The 18,962-nt window shown below is 38.3% G+C and overlaps 1 protein-coding gene across 4 annotated transcripts in view; it reads right to left on the bottom strand.

The window, feature by feature from the left end:
* The window catches only part of pard3ab (par-3 family cell polarity regulator alpha, b), a 140,826-nt gene extending 123,019 nt beyond the window's left edge, over positions 1-17,807 (bottom strand). For all 4 annotated transcript variants that reach the window (XM_079818835.1, XM_079818837.1, XM_079818836.1 and 1 more), the window contains exon 1: positions 17,449-17,807. In XM_079818835.1, coding sequence (XP_079674961.1) covers positions 17,449-17,568 — 120 coding nt within the window. In that variant the 5' untranslated portion in view covers positions 17,569-17,807. The remainder of the gene's footprint in view (positions 1-17,448) is intronic.
* Positions 17,808-18,962: the final 1,155 nt, after the last annotated feature.

Below are 18,962 nucleotides of genomic sequence, written 5' to 3'. Positions count from 1 at the left end.
CTGTGTTCACTTGTATGGACAGGTTTTTTGCCACCCTTTTGGGGACAAATTTCTGAATATTTACCCAAGAATAGCAAAACCTGTCAAAACAAGTTAAAAAAATGTCATAAATGGGCAAAATAAGATCTTATTTCATATCTGCAAATTACAATGTGTCTTAGTTTTAATTCACACTGATACATAATAATACCATGATACTTTTTGTTAGTGTAGTAATCATAGTTATCTTATTGAAAGAAAATACATGGAAATGGAAATTACTGGCAATAACATACAAAGGTATGAGTATGTCATAAACAGAAGGTGCAGAGCCGTTCTGACATTTACACCTAAACAGACACTTACTGAATGTTTGACAAGTAACCAACTTAAATCACGTGGGTCTGCGCTGCCCATCTATAATGTGTTACTGTCACTTTAAGAAGCATTGAACCAATGAACTCATCCATGTATGTGAACCACGGCAGTACTGAGAACTTTACACCACAGTTGTGTGCACACTGCTATTTTACACAGTTGTATTCTGAGGGTTTTACAAGACAATTATACATTGTAACAATTGGCCACGATGATCCATAAATGCACCAAATTCTTCACATTAGATCTGAGATCATCTTTATTAGATTCTTTATTAGATCTATGTTTCGGATAAAACCAAACATGCTTGTTAGCGGAACATAACGTGACGCCACAGGCACGTTTTTCCGATGAGCCTGAGGGGAGTTTTCTGAAAGGTTAGCTGAGAGTTTCTCCAAAGAAAGTTCAGCAAGAGGCTGAGGGTTTCCAACAGGGAACTTACTAACATGGTGTTTTCCAAAATACTGTCTGCTACACCAACAGCGTCGTTCCCTGTGGAGAAATCTAGAAATAGGAGGATCTATCCCCCACCCCATAAAACGAGGAAGCCAATCACAACTCAAGGTCAAGATTTTCCTATGCCACAAAACATTACAAAAACACAACATTCAAAGCGTAAGCTGACAGATGTTTTCAATCCACACTTACAGGTTATACTTCAGCTAAAAGTTTTTTTTTTTTCCTTTTATACAGCAATAAGTACAAATACAAGCTTTACTGTAAGACAAAACCTCTGGTGGCCTGGAGCACATGCAGTGCCTAATTGTCAGGGGGATTGGGAATCACCTAGAATCCCATGATAATGAGACCTGGAACTAGGAAGGTTACCTGTTAAAGCTACACTAATTATATGTTTTTTTTTATTGTATGCCATTATTAAAACTGTACAACACACAATTCATTGTTTCACATCAAATTATTGTCATAGTTCTGGCACTATGAGCATGTTGAATATAGCAGTGTTTCAGGAAATTTCTTCTTCAGGATTTTTATTTTTTCTCAAAAGAGAGAAGAACATGCTAATTGTGTAGGAATTGTATTATTATTTTGTCCAAACTCTGCTTTATTTTTTTCTTCCAAATTATATTTTTCTGGATTATGTTTTATTGGGTTGATTACATTTTTTCAACCATCAAAAAGCACGTTAAATCAATTTAATTCATAATTAAAAATGCTTTTTAAAATGTAATCAAACAAAAATAAAACAATTTCTTTACAACACTGCATTTTTATTTTTTGTCAAATTAAGTGCTGCTACACTATATTGCCAAAAGTATTGGGACACCCCTCCAAATCATTGAATTCAGGTGTTCCAATCACTTCCATGGCCACAGGTGTATAAAATCAAGCACCTAGACATGCAGACGCTTCTACAAACATTTGTGAAAGAATGGGTCGCTCTCAGGAGCCCAGTGAACTCAAGCGTGGTACTGTGATAGGTTGCCACCTGTGCAATAAGTCCATTCGTGAAATTTCCTCACCACTAAATATTACACGTTCAACTGTTAGTGGTATTATAACAAAATGGAAGCAATTGGGAACAACAGCAACTCAGCCACAAAGTGATAGGCACCGTAAAATCACAGAGAGGGGTCAGCACATGCTAAGGCACACAGTGAGCAGAAGTCGCCAACTTTCTGCAGAGTCAATAGCTACAGACCTCCAAACTTCGTGTGGCCTTCAGATTAGCTCAAGAACAGTGTGTAGAGAGCTTCATGGAATGGGTTTCCATGGCCAAGCAGAACGGTACTTGCCTGACTGCATTGTGCTAAGTGTAAAGTTTGGTGGAGGGGGGTTATGGTGTGGGGTTGTTTTTCAGGGGTTGGGCTTGGCCCTTAGTTCCAGTGAAAGGAACTATTAATGCTTTGGTATACCAAGGCCTGCACAGAGTCCTGACCTCAACCCGACAACACCTTTGGGATGAATTAAAGCGGAGACTGTAAGACTGTGATGTTCTCGTCCAACATAAGTGCCTGACCTTACAAATGCGCTTCTAGCAGAATGAAGTCAACAGCGTAGGAGACTGGCACAGTACAGAAGAAATTCTTCAATAAAAGTTGTTATTTTGTTTGTTTTATGTGCACAAAGTATTCTCATTGCTTCATAACATTAAGATTGAACCACTGTATTCGCATGGACAATTTTTACAATGTCTTTACTACCTTTCTGGGCCTTGAAAGTGGTCTATGGAGGGGTCAGAAAGCTCTTGGATTTCATCAAAAATATCTTTATTTGTGTTCCGGAGATGAATGAGTCTTATGAGTTTGAAACGACATGAGGGTGAGGAATGAATGATTTTCATTTTGAGGTGAACTAACCCTTTAATATTTCAACATTTCAAATGTAAATACGGTGTGCTCGCTTAATTTAAAAAAAAATAAATATCAGCAAAGAAACAAATTTATATTTATCATTTTATTTTAAATGTACATTTTTAATTTACATTCATGTGCATTATGTATTACATAGGTTATCATTTCTGACAGACAGCATGTTAAAGCTTTTTTTTGTAAAATGAATAGTTGTTGTGCTTATTTATTTGATTCTAAATTAAAACAACAATTACAACATTACTGTAAATAATATAACCAAGGAAATATCTGTAGTATTACTTTGGCCCCGTCCACACGAAGCCAGAGCTTTCCCCATCCAATCTTTTTTTCCCCTCGTTTCAAGAAATATCTGCGTACACATCAGAGCACTGAAACTGACTCAAATCGATGTAGTATACATGCCAGGCCAGTGCGGGACGTGGTGTGATGACATCACCGTTTCACAAAATATATACGGATTGGCTGTACACACGAAAACGCAAGGGTGTCGTTTTTAGACTTATCCACTCAGGGACCCGGTTTAAAAAAATGTATGCTCCCAAAACGCCGGATCCGTGTGGATGAAACGCTGATACGGTACAAAATTTTTACGTATACAGTAGGGCTGGGCGATATATCGCATGACATTGTTAGGCGCATCTCGTCAGTAAAGCCGGTTCCTTGATTTGTAGTAAATCGCCATCACCTGCTTTCAGATAGAGCGGCATTTACTACACAGAGCCTTCGTTTACTGACAAGCTGAGCCATATCGCATTAATTATCACGGACGTATCGCCTGCGATAATTAATGCGATATGGCTCAGCTTGTCAGTAAACAAAGGCTCTGTGTAGTAAATGCCGCTCTATCTGAAAGCAGGTGATGGCGATTTACTACAAATCAAGGAACCGGCTTTACTGACGAGATGCGCCTAACAATGTCATGCAATATATTGCCCAGCCCTAGTATACAGCTAAACGCGTCTCCGTGTGGACGGGGCCTTTATCTAAAAAAAAGTTAACAGTGACAGTCAACACAGAGCTTGCATATCACTTATATAAAGCTTGAATGATCGGTAACAGCCAATCATGACGACAAGAAATTGGTTGTCGTATCGGCTGCAAAAATCCTGATCGGCGCATCCCTATCCAGCAGTGTGGGTTTTCCAGGAAATGTGTGTGCCTGGACCTCTGCGTCTCGTAAATACTTCAATGTACTGTGCATGTTATTTTCTGACAGACATCAATATTGTGATATTCAAATGATGTGGATTTGAAAACAGATGAATCACAAGGTAATAAGTATTTATTTCTTAGCCAGCAAGTATTTAGTGAAGTCATTTATGACCATGAGTGTGTTATGTTGATGTTTTTAGTTCTAAAATTCCAACCGACAACCAGCCTTGACGGACGTGATAACATGCGTGGGGGGTGAACTGTTTGCTTTTTGGGCAATTATAAAACATGCTGGAGACGTTCGAAAAGCTATTTGCTTGGTTCATTATACTTATTATGGAATTAAGTTTATTTCGTGGCTTAAATAAATTACATGTTACTCAGAGTCAAAGACTGACATTGGCTTGTCGAAAATGTTACATTCAGTTGTTGCAAATTCAAGTTAATTTTTTTACCAGGAAAGGAGTGGTTTTTATTGTCTCTTATAACAAAAATCTTTTTCAAACCCTTGAAAATGGAGATCCTTTTTAATCACTTCTAAACCTGTTGTTCCATTATTACCCCTTAGAAGATTTTGACTCAGACTTTTTCCCACGTTGACCTGAACTCATTTATGCATGAATCACACAATGAGAGAAATATGAAGTACTTCCCATATTCTGCAATACATTTATATGCTTATTATGCAGGCATTTCTCAAACAGCATGTAAACAAAAAGAAATCAAGCTTCTGACAATAAATGAAAACCAAAAACAGGCACCATAATACAAAAAAAGACTGTCAGAATTCAGTTCTATAGGCACAGCTGCTACTTAAACACAAGCGTCTGAACCTGCCAACACACAGCAACAGACCCGAGGAGTGATCAGCTGGGATAGCTCAATTTCATATGCAAGATTATATTAAATGTCCATGTTTTCAGTTTGATGCCTTTCCATATTTATGTTGTAAATCTGTTGTTATATTGGAGTTCACTGTGATCCAAACAGGGATTGTAGGGCCCATACAAGCACACACGCAGACTAATGACCCTTAAAATTCAAAATTTACAGAGATTATATACAGACAGGAATAATGTGTGCTGTGCCCTGATGGATAATAATTCCAGACAACAGCTCAGCCCTAAAACCGAACCCCACAGACTCGCACAGAACACCTCTGTTTGTGTGTTTGGTCTGAGCAGCTGAAAGCAAGAGAACGAGAGCAATGTGAGCAGAAAGAAAAAAGGCGAGCTGAATGTAGTTAAAGAGTAGTAGAGGTGTTTGGGGAAAGCAAATGGAATGAGTGACAATATAACAGAACCAAGGCCACCACAGAACACACATTCACAAACACCGTCCCTGTTTCTGCCTGTCTTTCTCTCTCAGAGCACAGACACCGTATTTAATTATTCACATGACTCCATTTCCTGTGATAAACTACGAATGGACATCAGCATATCAGCTACATCACTCCACTACCTTGTAATAAAGCAACATCACAACGGCAAAATTGTCTCAACGACACTCCACAATCAAAATTTCAGCTAAATGCTCTCAACAATACCCAAACATGCCACATCATCACACTGACTTTAGTTTTCCCTCCTCATTATAATAACAGCATTCCAAATCAGCATAATATCAGCTAATTATCATAACAGTCCACGCTTCACAGGGGCTCAACAGTTTTTTATCCATTTTACTTGTACTTGACCCGTCAACATTTCAACTGAGCCCATCTAAACCCTATAAACCCTCTACAATGCGAGTAAAACACTCGCATAAGCAAGTAAATCGTCACTCTGCTAAGAATAAGTTTAGCATAAATATATTTTTACTCGCTGAACACTCAGAATGAGCGCTTGAGAGTTTCGCTCTTGTCAAGCGATCTATACGATTTCAAACCAGCTCATCTGACGTACCGTGAACTCTAGTGTTAAGAACTCTGTCGCTTTGCTGAGCGCGTTTCTCACACACACATGCGCGCGAGAGATAGCGTGAGAGTCTTAAATACCACGCAAAATCGACGCTCTACATGTTAACAATATTCTTTGTTGTATTTTCTTGTCAAAATAATGGAATTCATTTGGAATTATTCAGCTTTTAAGAACAAGCAAAAGATATGACGTTTTTTTTCCGGTAGTGGGCAGAACTAATGCGCAAACAGCAATCTCATTGGCTGGTGCTCATCTTTTCCTGTCCCTGTTTTGATTTCAGCAAATCAGTTTGAGCAAATGCTGTCAACGTGATTAATATTCATGAAGCCAGCAGCTCATCAATCCTTAGTGCATTGTATATTGTTATTAGTGGAAGAATTAGTATTATTATTATTATTTTTTAATAATATAATATAATTACTAATATCTATTTTTATACAGAAACACCAACAATATCTTAAGCACCCTGAACGTACACGCTAGGCTTGCTACGATAGTCGGTGTTGCAGGTGTTACCGGTGTTCAGACTCAACACCGCTTACATCACTTGCTCACCGTGGCACCGCCCCACCGTCGTTTATTTTTTATTTTTTATCCTAATAAAATAATTTAGTTCAGTTAGGGAACAGACAATACAAATTAAAACTGAACGTGTCTGCTTAATAAAGCATGACCCGACCGTGAGTCTCGGCAGGAGTCATTCATCAGATTTCATTCATCATAGAGTGAGGAGCTGGCTGAGATGATCGCGGAAGATTTGGTTTCAAAGTATACAACAATTGTGTGTATATATAATCATTGAAGAAATAATCGACAGATTAATCGATTATTAAAATAATCGTTAGTTGCAGCCCTACTGCAAACATACCATAAGTACCAAGTGTACCATAATGGTTTCAAAAAAAATGTTTTCCAACATTTTACCTGAGATATCTATATATATATATTAGGGATGGGCGATATGGACTTAAAAATGTATCCCGATATTTTCTAGTATTTATTGCGATAACGATATCAATGACGATAAATGTAGTATCTTTCCCCATGTTTTTGGATACCAGTGAGAGCTGCATGCATTCTGCATGTAGACTCAGAAAAACAAACAATGATCTTAAGTAAAACGTACCTGTCATCATATAGGCTCCTATAATACATAATATATATATATATATACATTTATTTTTTTTATGTAAAATTCCACACCAGCCTTTTCAGAAATGGAAAAGTTGCAGATATAATTGTCTTCTGTAACAGTGCAGGTAATGTTTAAATAGTTCAACTGTGCTGAAAAACATCACACAGTACAAACAATAATAATTCAAATCAATGACAAGTTTTACATGTAAACCGATTCTGTATTTATTCATACACTCATGGTGCAAACAGTGGTAAAAATAGCAGAAACAGCTAAAGTAATTATCCCAACCATGTCTTCAGATTACAAAAAAGTTACAAATAAGGATTTAATGATAGAACTTCAGTAATTTGAGTTGATAAAATAATACCACGAATTCTTCAACTAATAAAAATAAACTGCACTAAGGATTAATGAGCTTCTGGGTTCATGAATATTAATCACGTTGTCAGCGCTCTTTCGAACTGATTTGCTGAAATCATAACACAGTAATAGGTGCGCGCCAGCCAATGAGATTCCCGTTTGTGCATTTGTTTCTTCCTGTTCACGAAAGGCTGAATAATTCCAAATAAACACCATTATTTTACAGGAAAATACAACAAAGGATATTGTTTACATGTAGCACGTCAATTCTGTGTTGTGTAAGACTCTCTCTCTCTCTCTCTTTGAGTGTGTGTGAAATACTGAGCGCTCTCAGTCGCGCGCCTCACACTAGCGTTTATTGTGCGTCAAATACACTGCGCATTCATTGAGATGAACTGAAATACTATGCTTTACCGATCGCTTGAGATGCGAATCTCTTAAGCGGTCAGTCCAAGTGCTCAGCAAGTGAAAATACATCTGTATGTACAGGATCAGATTGCCCTCAGGTAGCCCCTCGTTTAGCTATGAACTCTTCCGCAGCTCTGCACGTGAGATGCGGATTCAGTGCCGCCGGCCGCTCCCATCACGCGCTGCGCGTAGGGCACCACAAGAAAAGTTCAGCTATATAAAGTGACAAACGCAGCCACCACGGCCATCATAAAGTAATAACGCTTAGGGCATCAAGAGACGACCAGCGGTGGCACTGTGCGGATGGGTCGCGCCATCAACTAGGCTTTATCGTTATTATCGCGGGAAGACAAATTCTTATCGTGGGGAGAATTTTTACCGCTATATCGCAAACGATAAGATATCGCCCATCCCTAATATATATATATATATATATATATATATATATATATATATATATATATATATATATATATATATATATATATATATATATATATATATATATATATATATATATATATATATATATATATACAGGGCTCCAGAGTGCGACTAAATGGTCGCATTTTGCGACTAAAATTTGAGAGTGTGTGACTGAATTTTACATCCAGTCGCACATGTGCGACGACGCCGACGAGTAAATTTGCCTGCTGTCATACTGGAGAAATTAAGAAAATACACTTACTAATTATAATTGATAGACGTTATGTCTGGCTAATTCTATCTTTGCCAGCCGTTTCTATATGAGATAATATTAAACCATTTGTCCGTGATGCATTTTTGCTATTCGCAATCCAGAAGAGAGAGAAAGCGAGCGAGCTACAGCGAACACAACACCACAGTCAGCTTAATGAGTGACGATGGCCAAGAGAACTACACAACTGTTTAGTCTGCTTAAACTTTAGGGATGTGCTGTGATATTAATCTAATTTTATTTTCGATTTTGGCTTCCAAGAATTATAAAAAGATGGAATGAGGTAAAACTATTCCTATAGCCATGTTCAGTCGAGCGCGACATCCTTCCCTTCACAGCCTTGCGCTGTCATTTCTCCCTAAACCTAAACTAAACGTCAGATTCAGTGATTGTTGTAAACTGCAGTCTCTACTGTTGCTAAACTGCGGGATGTGTTTGATAACAAAGAGCTATTAAATGCACAATAATCCGCGCAAGAGACGCTGTTTCCAACTTCAAGGCGGCTTATGTGTGTGTGCTGCGAAATGGACCGACTTGCACTTAATATTTTAGGCTTCGTGTACGCGTCTAAACCATCAAATAAACAACAAATAGCCGGTGTCAAAATGACCGGATTGGAGAGTAGTTATTTTAACCGTTTATATCTTAAATGGGCGTAAATAGTTTGGAGAAATAGGAGAATATGATATTATTAGTTCTACATTCGATCGGTCTTAAAGGGGCAGCGTCTAATAAACCTGCTGACGATTGAGCCATTAATTCTAATCGAACAAAAGGCAAATAGAAAATATTCACATCTCTTGAATTAATAACTTTAGATTTTATAAGCATTAATCTATCAATTTATACAGTGAAAACTATGCAGTGTTATTTTACATTTCATTACTTTATTAGATATCGTTGTAGGTTTGTTCTTTACTGTAATATTAATGTTAGCAGACCTTCCGAATGCCTGCACACTGGTCCATTAACAAATAGATGTTTTATATTTTTGTTCAAACTTTGCGGTTTCTTTTGCTATAGATATTTTACTTTTAGATTATAAAGCCATGTTAATTATGTTCTTAATTATGTTTTTTTTTTTATAAAAAAAATAAATAAAGTATAATAAAAAGAACCGTTAAGAATACTGTTAAAGTACCGGATCGATAAGCAGTATGGGTAAGAGTAGTAATACCATTAAAACCTTAACGATACCGATTCCTATTAGTAATACAGTGGAAATGAGTAGATTTGGTTAGCATGTTGATTTACGGTGTGCGCCCCTAAAATTTCTGGTTGTGCCCCTAAAATTTTCAGTTGGGGGCCACTGTGCTCCTAGTGAAAAAAGTTAGTCTGGAGCCCTGATATATATATGATTAATATTAAGAGCACAAATGGAAGCAGGTTAATGGACTGCTGTCACTTTAAGGCCGAATGCTGACCGAAAATGACAATAGATATTAGTCATAGTTTTTGTCATTCAAAGCTGGTGTTGATTTTCGTCTCGTTTTTGTCTGTGAAAAATTTTGAATACTGACAAATTATTTTGTCAACGAAATTAACATAGCAACAGATTGAAAAATGAATGGGCCAAAAAAGGCTAGTGAATAAAAATGTGTTTTTAGTCTTGCAAACTATACCACCCCTGCTTTACTACTGTTATTAACAAGCTAACGCTAACTCGTCATGCTTGTCAAGCTGGATAACGAGTAAACACCAGAAGAGCTACTGGAGGGACTCCAGCTCCTCACTTCCAAACGGAACAAAAGTGGGATTTTTTAGTGCCTAATGCTGCCTTCAAGTGCTATCGGAAATTTGATGATTCCGACTTCTGAAGTCGTGATTACGAGCGCATTGCATTCAAGTTTCAAAATGTGAGGGCGTTCATGTGCAATGTTTACCTAGGAAACTCGTATATTTACGATAATTCCGAGAGCACGTGAAGGCAGCATAACGTTCCCCTGCTGTTGAACTCCCTTCCTCCTCATCAAGGACTCCAAGATGTTTTCGTTTTAGGTGCTGAATCACCACCGTGGTGCTCCCATGCCATGTCGCGTCGCTTTTGCTGCAATTAACACCGCTTTTCACGTCTTATTGACGAGCATAATAGTCGCGCGACACAACGACTCTATAATGAAACTCTTTTAATAATCGATTTTATCGAATCGTTGTTGCAGCCCTAGTTTGCAGGCCATGACAATTGACAGCTGGGTCAACTGGCCCAAACTTCTTAGACTAGGGCATCCTTAACATCATCATAAAATCAGATTTGCCATAACAATAACACTCCATATGATAATAAAGGCTCCATCACTCTATATCATCAAGATAAAACTCTACATCATGTTAACAACAACTGTCATCACAGCATATACAACAGCAGATGTTCGGTTTTAGAGCAAACAAAGTGGCTATAACTATCTTAAAACAAAGTGTCTGTAAACTATATTTCACCACACACACTCACAGGTGGCTAGCACTGAAAACATGTAAACTATTCTGCTCATACGCTACTAAAAGAGAAAATTATTTATTCATGTGAACAAACATCCTTTTGTCTCTCTCACTCCTGCTCGTCCTTTGTATATCGAGCTCAATCTCTAGGCCTCGGATCATTTAACTGTAAAAGCTGCATTTGAACGCTATTACTCTAAGTGCTGCTGATCCTGAATGCTGATTTCTCACCGGCGCAAATCAGACTTTGAGGTATTCTGGGGGATCAGTTGGTGCAAAGCTATTAACGTCTATGTTTTTCTTCATCTCATACACACATCTACACTGAAGAGTCAAAACTTTATGACCAGTACCAGCACAGGTGAAGCAAATATCGCTGATCAGCTCCTAACAAGGCCACAAAATGAATTTTTTTAGATTTTAGTATGACTATGTTAGCCTTTAGGTTAGGAATAAGCTGGTGGTGTGTTCCAAAAACAATGACAACATTCGCATTTAGGAGTTAAGCTGAGTCTGAAATGGGTCAGTTGTTCACACATTTACTAATTTCTACATGGTGAAAGGCACATAGCGCACTATACATGCGATAGGAAATGATTCAGATATGTAATGCTTTCAGTTGAGGTCGAATGAAGTATGGTTTCACGTTAGTTTCACGCGCAAAGCCGCAGCGCGCGCACACACACCAACGGCTCTGGTCTAAAGTTATGCCGAGTTCAGACTGCACGATTTTCAAACTCGTCGGATCACTGCTCTTTTCACATTGCATGACTATCTGGGCCAGCATTCAGTCGCTGCTGTGTTCACACTGCACGATGGATCGGCAACAGGAGGTTTCACACTGCATTAGGGATGAAACGGTATGGAAATTTCACATCACGATTATAGTGACCCAAATTATCACGGTTATCAATATTATCACGGTTTTGTTCAAATGAGATGAAAGTGTTCAAAAAGAACTGATGCACACACTTAAAACATTTCAACAAGTTTTATATTTGAAAATAAACAAACAACATATAAATCAAGCAGCTCTATGCACTTTTTTAAGATAGGTTCTGTGGGATATCCTTCCTTATAATGGCTGTCGTCAATAGCAACGCATAAATAATAATAATTTGGTGTAAATATAATCTCTAATATTATCTCTGTAAATATATTCTCAAGCAATATTCTCATCAGTGTTCAGCAATGATGCATTTAAATCTAGCATATTTTGTGTAAGACCCCAAACAGTATCCTAGTGAAATAATGCATATCCATATTTCCATATGATTTGACAGTTTATTTTATTAAATATCAAAATGTGTGCATCATACCTGACACCTAGATGAAAACTTTACAGTCAGTTTTATGACTGTCATTCTCTTCAAATGCTATTGAAGTTTGAAACGTGCATAACGTTACCAATGTTGTGTTGAACTTTAGAGACGGTCCCTAAATTCACCAGCGTTATGCCAGTCATATCAGATGCGCTGTGGTTCTACTGTGTTTTTTTAAACTATTTTCGCTGCTGAAATAGAACATAAACAGTCAACCTCTGTATGATGAGTGAATCTCCTGCGTACATCGCACGTTTTGAGTGTAGATTTCAGCGAGTGAGAGCGGCGCGCGCTCTGAACAAATGTCTGGCTGATCTGAACGCCTCTGATTATGAGACATTGCATTCATAAACACGTGTGATTGGTTATAATGCGCAACGCGATTATAACAGACTTTTGAGAAGACTATAATAAGCCAAAGTGGCTAGTGTGCAGCCGAAATAACGTTAACTTACACCCGCAAATGGCGGTTGTTAATGTCAAGCCCTGATTATTATCCCTTAAATGTCACCCTAGTCTTGTCTGAATTTGTTTGTTTGCTTCACGTTATTATTTCCCAGACATAGTTTTGGTATTGAGGTCAAAGTCCACTTGCCTTGCGTTCGCAGATGTGAAGTGTTCCCCCTATTACAGCGACTTTCTTCTGGCATGTTCTGCGGACAGGGTGACCATCTGAGATTAAGTTTCCCTCAGGACTTTTGTAAAAGCCAAAATATGACCACACCTCAGATTTGGTCCTTTTAGAAGTCTGAACAATCCCCCGAGTGCTTTCACTGCCTTCTGCCATTTCTTCTCATTCAAAAACAGCGTTGCGCGCACCTGACTGACGCTGACTGCACAGGATTTACCGCAAGTTTTCAAAATCGTGATAATCACACGCGGTTTTAATGATAATTAAATTTTCAACGATATTGCTAACCGTCACTAAAGTGTATCATGGTTTATCGTGAAACCGGTAATCGTTTCATTCCTACACTGCATGACTGTACAAGAGGAAGAATCGCCGACAGCTCTGTCCTGTCCGCAAACTACATTGCACAACCAAACACACGTGAGAAGTGAGAAGGAAACAACGCAAGATCACACGAGCATCAGACTGGAGTTCTCGCACGAGACAGGAATTGTTATTAAAAATAAAGACTGCAGTGCAGAAACTTGCGATACAAATTGTCTGTGCGCTGATTTGCAGCAAAAAGGAGAAAAAGAAAAAAGATTATGGAGGAGGAAATGGTTGGGGAGACACCGAGAGCATGGTTCGTGTTCTGCAAAGAGAGTTTGAGGTAAATAAATAATTTTGCACCGTGCTGCAGTTGCGGCTGGTCAAGCAAATGTTTGTGCTTTGTTTCTGTTTGATAGAATTGTAAATATTTCAATTAAAATACTGATATTCTGGTCTCTAACTCCTCCCTAAACCTCCCGCTGCCCTGTATCTCACTCTCTCATTGGCTGTCGGTCATCGCCGATGTTATTTTCAGTTTGAATCGCCGACAGGTCCAGATATTTAGCATGCCGAATATCTCACGGCCGTCTGTGACTCATCGGCAAGTCTCTCTGATCGCGGCGTTTTTGATAATTCACACTGCGTGATTGTCACGTACGAGCACCGATTTGCCTTTGATTTCGGCATTTGCCTGCGATTTCACAAAACCTGTCGGCGAGTCAAAATCGGGGCTAAAATCGGGCAGTGTGAACTCGGCATTACACTAGAGACACGAGAGCGCAGCGCGAATTATATGCGCGAGTCGGCGCAGACAACAAAACATATCGGACCCATTTAAATTCTGCAGAGAGTGCTGTATTTCAAAGCTATATGGAGGAGATTATGATGATAAACGGTTAGAGATTAGGAGGAAATTGTGGCTTTGCCAAACAGAAAGGCTCATGTCAAACTGTGGTATTAGCGAAATACTATTGGTCGTTTCAAAAAAGGGGAGGAGCTGTTTACAGCTGGAGCCATTTCAGGGGAAATTATGTCAACACATTGAATAATGCTGCGCGTTTCAAGGCACTTCAGTGGGCCTTTAAGGTCTGGGTAGATTAGAAGGTAAGCCAACAGTCAGTTCTCATAATCAACGTGTTGCATGCTGGAGAAATGGGCAGGAATAAAGATCTGAGTGACTCTGAAAAGGGCCAAATTGTTATGGCAAGGTGACTGGGTCAGAGTATCTCTGAAAGGCAAGGCTTGTGTGTTGGCTCATCTGTGTGGATTCAATTGCAACGAAGTTGGTGATTCATGCTGGTGCACAGTTTGCATGCAGTTTATCAAATCTGAAAAGGACTTGTCAGTGATCTCACCCCCCCCCCCTAATGATTCAGGGTAAGACAAAAACACTGTTTGGAAAATGGATTCACGTTGTACATTCTCATTATATAATTTCTGTAAATCTTGGAACACAAAAAAAGTTACGGACAGCAGCTTTAAATTCAGGTGGATTCTGATTGGCTGTCAATGTTTTTAAAATGCTGTCCTTTCAGTCATTTCATTAATATAGTCATTAATATAGTAATTTCAACTATATTATTCTTCTATGTCATTGTCATTAGCTGTGGTGTGGTCTTGTCCATTCTCATAGAATTAGAACAATTATTAATACTTCATAGTAGGGCTGAACGATTAATTGCATTTGCGATAATATCGCGATATGATATAACGCGATTTCCTAACCGCAAAGGCTGCGATTACAGTCTGGTCACGTGACACGCGAGAGTAAAGTCTGCAGAAGAAGCATCAACTTGGCACGTTACACATATCATATGCCTGGCCTAAAAGGAAAAAAAAAGCTGTTTGTGTTTGATCTATCTAATATTGTGTTGTTCATACTATAGGCTACTATCATCTCTCCAATGATTCTGGATCGATTCTGAGCTTAGATTTTAACTGTAGGTGCGCGGTGGCGCTGCATGTGTTTTAGAAACACCCGTATTCTGATAGCTTCCATTATATCTCTCTCTCACACACACATACACACAATCACGCACGAACCATAAAATAATATTTCATAACGTTCGGAAAGGTTGACGGCGCGAATTGCAATGACATTCGCAGGCTTCTTTGCACAGGATATGCGCTGTGAGAAACTTAGCTTTGATGTCACGCTTACAGTGTGTGTTCTCGCCCGCCGGTATTTTCCTTACAAATGCTCAACGAAGGCTTCATTCATGTCGTTAGAAACTCACTGACAGAAGGCTTTCCATTTCAAATGCTCACGCAGCGCATTGTGAAGAGTGCTCGCGAGCACGCGTCTGTGCGCGTCTCAAAATGCTTTTATGACGCAAAATTAATGTAAACACCATCAGTAATGTCTTAATGAATTAAACAGACAGGGCAAAAACATCTTATATTTCAAAAGAGATTGTGCATTAGTGTGAATGCAGGTCTCCCGCTGTCTATGATGATGTCATCATTAATAATCAAACAACAGTAAAGCTGAGAAAGAGAAAAATCACTCACAGTTCAGACACTCTTAAATACTGAAAGCACTCTTTGTTCATTGCTTGTAATATGTTTTTTTGTTTCTCTTTATGATTTACTACTTTATGTTTTGCAGCTATATTAGTTTATATATTTAAAATTATTAACATGCAATTGTTTTAATTAAAATGTTATAATGTGTAGTTATTTTAAAAAGCTTATAATTACATATATCATAATAAAAACATATTAATTATTAATATTAATCTTATTAATTTATTAAAAACTTAAAAAGGAAAAAGTTCAAGAATTGTTTTGGAATCGGATCGTGACTCCCAGAATCGGAATTGGATTGTGAGGTACCAATTAAAGATTTCCACCATTACTATACAATGATGTATTGTTGAATAATACAGAAGATAAAGAGTTTAAAAAATAACCGCATATTAAATCGCAATCGCAATATTGGTTAAAAAAAATCGCAGTTAGATTTTTTTCCAAAATCGTTCAGCCCTACTTCATAGTTATAGTCCTATAGCCATTAATTCCTGACCGCTGTCTATGGAGGGGTCAGCAATTTAAATACCACTATCAAGGCCCAGAAAGGTAGGAAAGACATCATCAATATCATCCATGTGACTAAGGTGGTTCAACCTTTATTTTATGAGGCAGAGAATACTTCATGTGCGCAAAAAACAAACAAAAATAATAACTTTATTCAACAATTTCTTCACGTCTGTGTGAGTCTCCTACACTGTTGACGCAGTAAATACGGTGCAGCACTTCTGAGTTACGTCAGAATACCGGCTCACCATTGGCCGATGCTTTTCAAGTGAGCATCATGACATTCCTGTGATGCTGGCAGGAGCTGGCCAATGTAAGTAGGAGACTGGCACAGACTAGAAGTAATTGTTGAAAAAGTTGTTATTTTTGTTAGTTTTTTGCCCACAAAATGTATTCTCATTGCTTCATAAAATTAAAGTTGAACCACTGGAGTCACATGGACTATTTTAACGATGTCTTTACTACCTTTCTGGGCCTTGAAAGTGGTAATTATATTGCTGTCTATGGAGGGATCAGACTACTATATATATATATATGTATTTATTATTATTTATTTATTTTTACTTGAGGGTTAGTACCTTTAGCGCCCCATACAGACACACTGACGCGACGAATCTAAAAAGCTGCAGTTTAATCAACGAAGCTGAACGTCCAGAACGAAGCGCGCGGAGCTCTCGCGCTAGACAGACATGTTGATTCCTACAACGAGAGCGTTCCGGTTTTGTCGCGTCGCTTTCGTGAAGTTTAAACGTGTTGTAAATCGGAAACAAACATGGTTTAGATGTCCCAAACGTGCAGAAGACATATCAGTGACCACCACTGTTAGCCTAGCAGCAGCAGCTCTCATCAACTAATTGAAACAAAGCGCAGGACTCACACACATATGAGAAAAGTTCGAGACGTTTTTTTCGTTAGAAATAGCATAAGAAAGAGTCCACTGCAGCAGCCCGCCATGTAAACAAAATGTCAATGTACATGATATTGCGCCCTAGTACATACTGTCATTCCTAACGGGTCCCAAAGTAGGGCAATAACGTCTGAAACGTGGAGTAAACTTGGCTCTCTCTTATATTACTTCATATTTGCCCCATTTGCCCACATCTGCTGTAGACACAAAGAACAAAGAAGACGGCCCAAAACCTTTAAGGAGGGTAGAAACACACAGAGCTTTATTAACTTGTGAATAAAGCCGTTCTTTCCCCTGTGTTCCGTGGAGTTAAAGTGTCCGGACTGTCCCAATCCCTTCCCCCGCTCACTTACTCCGTCTCTACACCGCCATATTTGCAGCCCTCACCGGCGCAACTATGTTTCCAAAGCACAATCAGATGATACAGTGAAACAGCATCTCACCTTAGCGATCGCTCTCCTGTACCGCATCGCGGCCTGCTGAACGAGCGAGAGCACTTTAATGTTGCCATCTCCGCAAGGAACCACGACCCGAGTTCTTCCAAAACACACCGTCACTTTCATAGTTCCAACTCTCCTTAGACCTTCCCGAATCCGAGGGAAACTCGGGATCAAAGGCTCCCGTGCTCCGATATCCAGATCATTAATAATCTTTGGTTCAGCACCTTGGCGGCTTAGTGTGAGTTACAATCGGTACCCGTTCCGTTTCATCGCGGCGGACGCTGTGTGGCGGTGTATGACCACCTGTTTAGTGTTTGGGATCTGTGTACGGGAACCGCGCCGTGTTCAGTCGGTTCGGGAGCAACGAAAACGGGCTTCTCGCGCCCTCTGGCGGTGGAAAATGTCACTGGCACGAGGTGTTTGATTGATGACAACATAAAGTAAATGTATTATGTATTTATTTATTTTTGCACTTTTTGAAAAGTATTTAGGTCCTCACTTATATAGTGAAACATGTGAATATCAATTTGTGAGGGTTGGGTTAGGTTTAAGGGTCAGGGGTCATCGCATTTATGAGTTGCTGAAACGCAATCTCAGTCTCTTAAAGGGATAGTTCACCCAAAAATAAAAATTAGCCTACCGGTTTATGACATTCTTTTTCAGACGAATACAATCGGAGTTATATTAAAAAATGTCCTTGCTCTTCCAAGCTTTATAAAGGAAGTGAATGGCTGTTTCTGTTTTGAAATCCATAATGTTTCCATCATAAAAGTGCTCCACACGGCTCCGGGAGGTTAATAAAGGTATTCTGAAGCGAAGTGATGCGTTTGTGTAAGAAAATATCCATATTTAAAACTTTACAAACTGTAAACTTTAACTTCCTCTAACTATCCCTTTAAGTAGCAACATTGACTTGCGATCTGACTTCAAATTAGAGCCTTGTGAACAACATAAAGTCTTCAAGTCTGCATGGGGAAGTATGTTCTCCAAATATTGCAACATTATACTGAAACATAAATAATACTCAAGATCAAATGACCTTTGGAATCAAGTAAAAGCTCAAATACTGTCTTTTAGACGCTTGATGCTCAATGAACAAGAAAACCTCTCAAAATAATATAGTTATATTAAACTAATCTTCAGCATATAGGCAACTATTAACAGTGATTTAAGATTTCACTGCGATTTGTGACTAAATAAAACATAAGGGTTGACTTAGAATTGCCATTGAAATATCTTATGACAAAAAAAAATACTCAAGTATATCAGTATGCAGAAATAAAACGAAAAAACTCTGAAGGATTAGGTTATCAGTTTAATAATTAAAACATTAAAATGTAAATATGTAAATACATTTTTTTATTGATATTTATCTGTCCATTTAAAAAGTGATTTATTTACCGGTATTTATATTTTATGTCTGAATTTTTGTATTTATGTATTTATTAATTATGAATTATTTATGAATTAATTATTTTTAGTTTATGATTTATTTATTTGTATTTATTTAAAATTGT

The sequence above is a fragment of the Gobio gobio genome (genome assembly GCF_949357685.1).
Source record: "Gobio gobio genome assembly, chromosome: 6".
Lineage (NCBI taxonomy): Eukaryota > Metazoa > Chordata > Actinopteri > Cypriniformes > Gobionidae > Gobio > Gobio gobio.
This window is presented reverse-complemented; position numbering and strand designations above follow the sequence as displayed.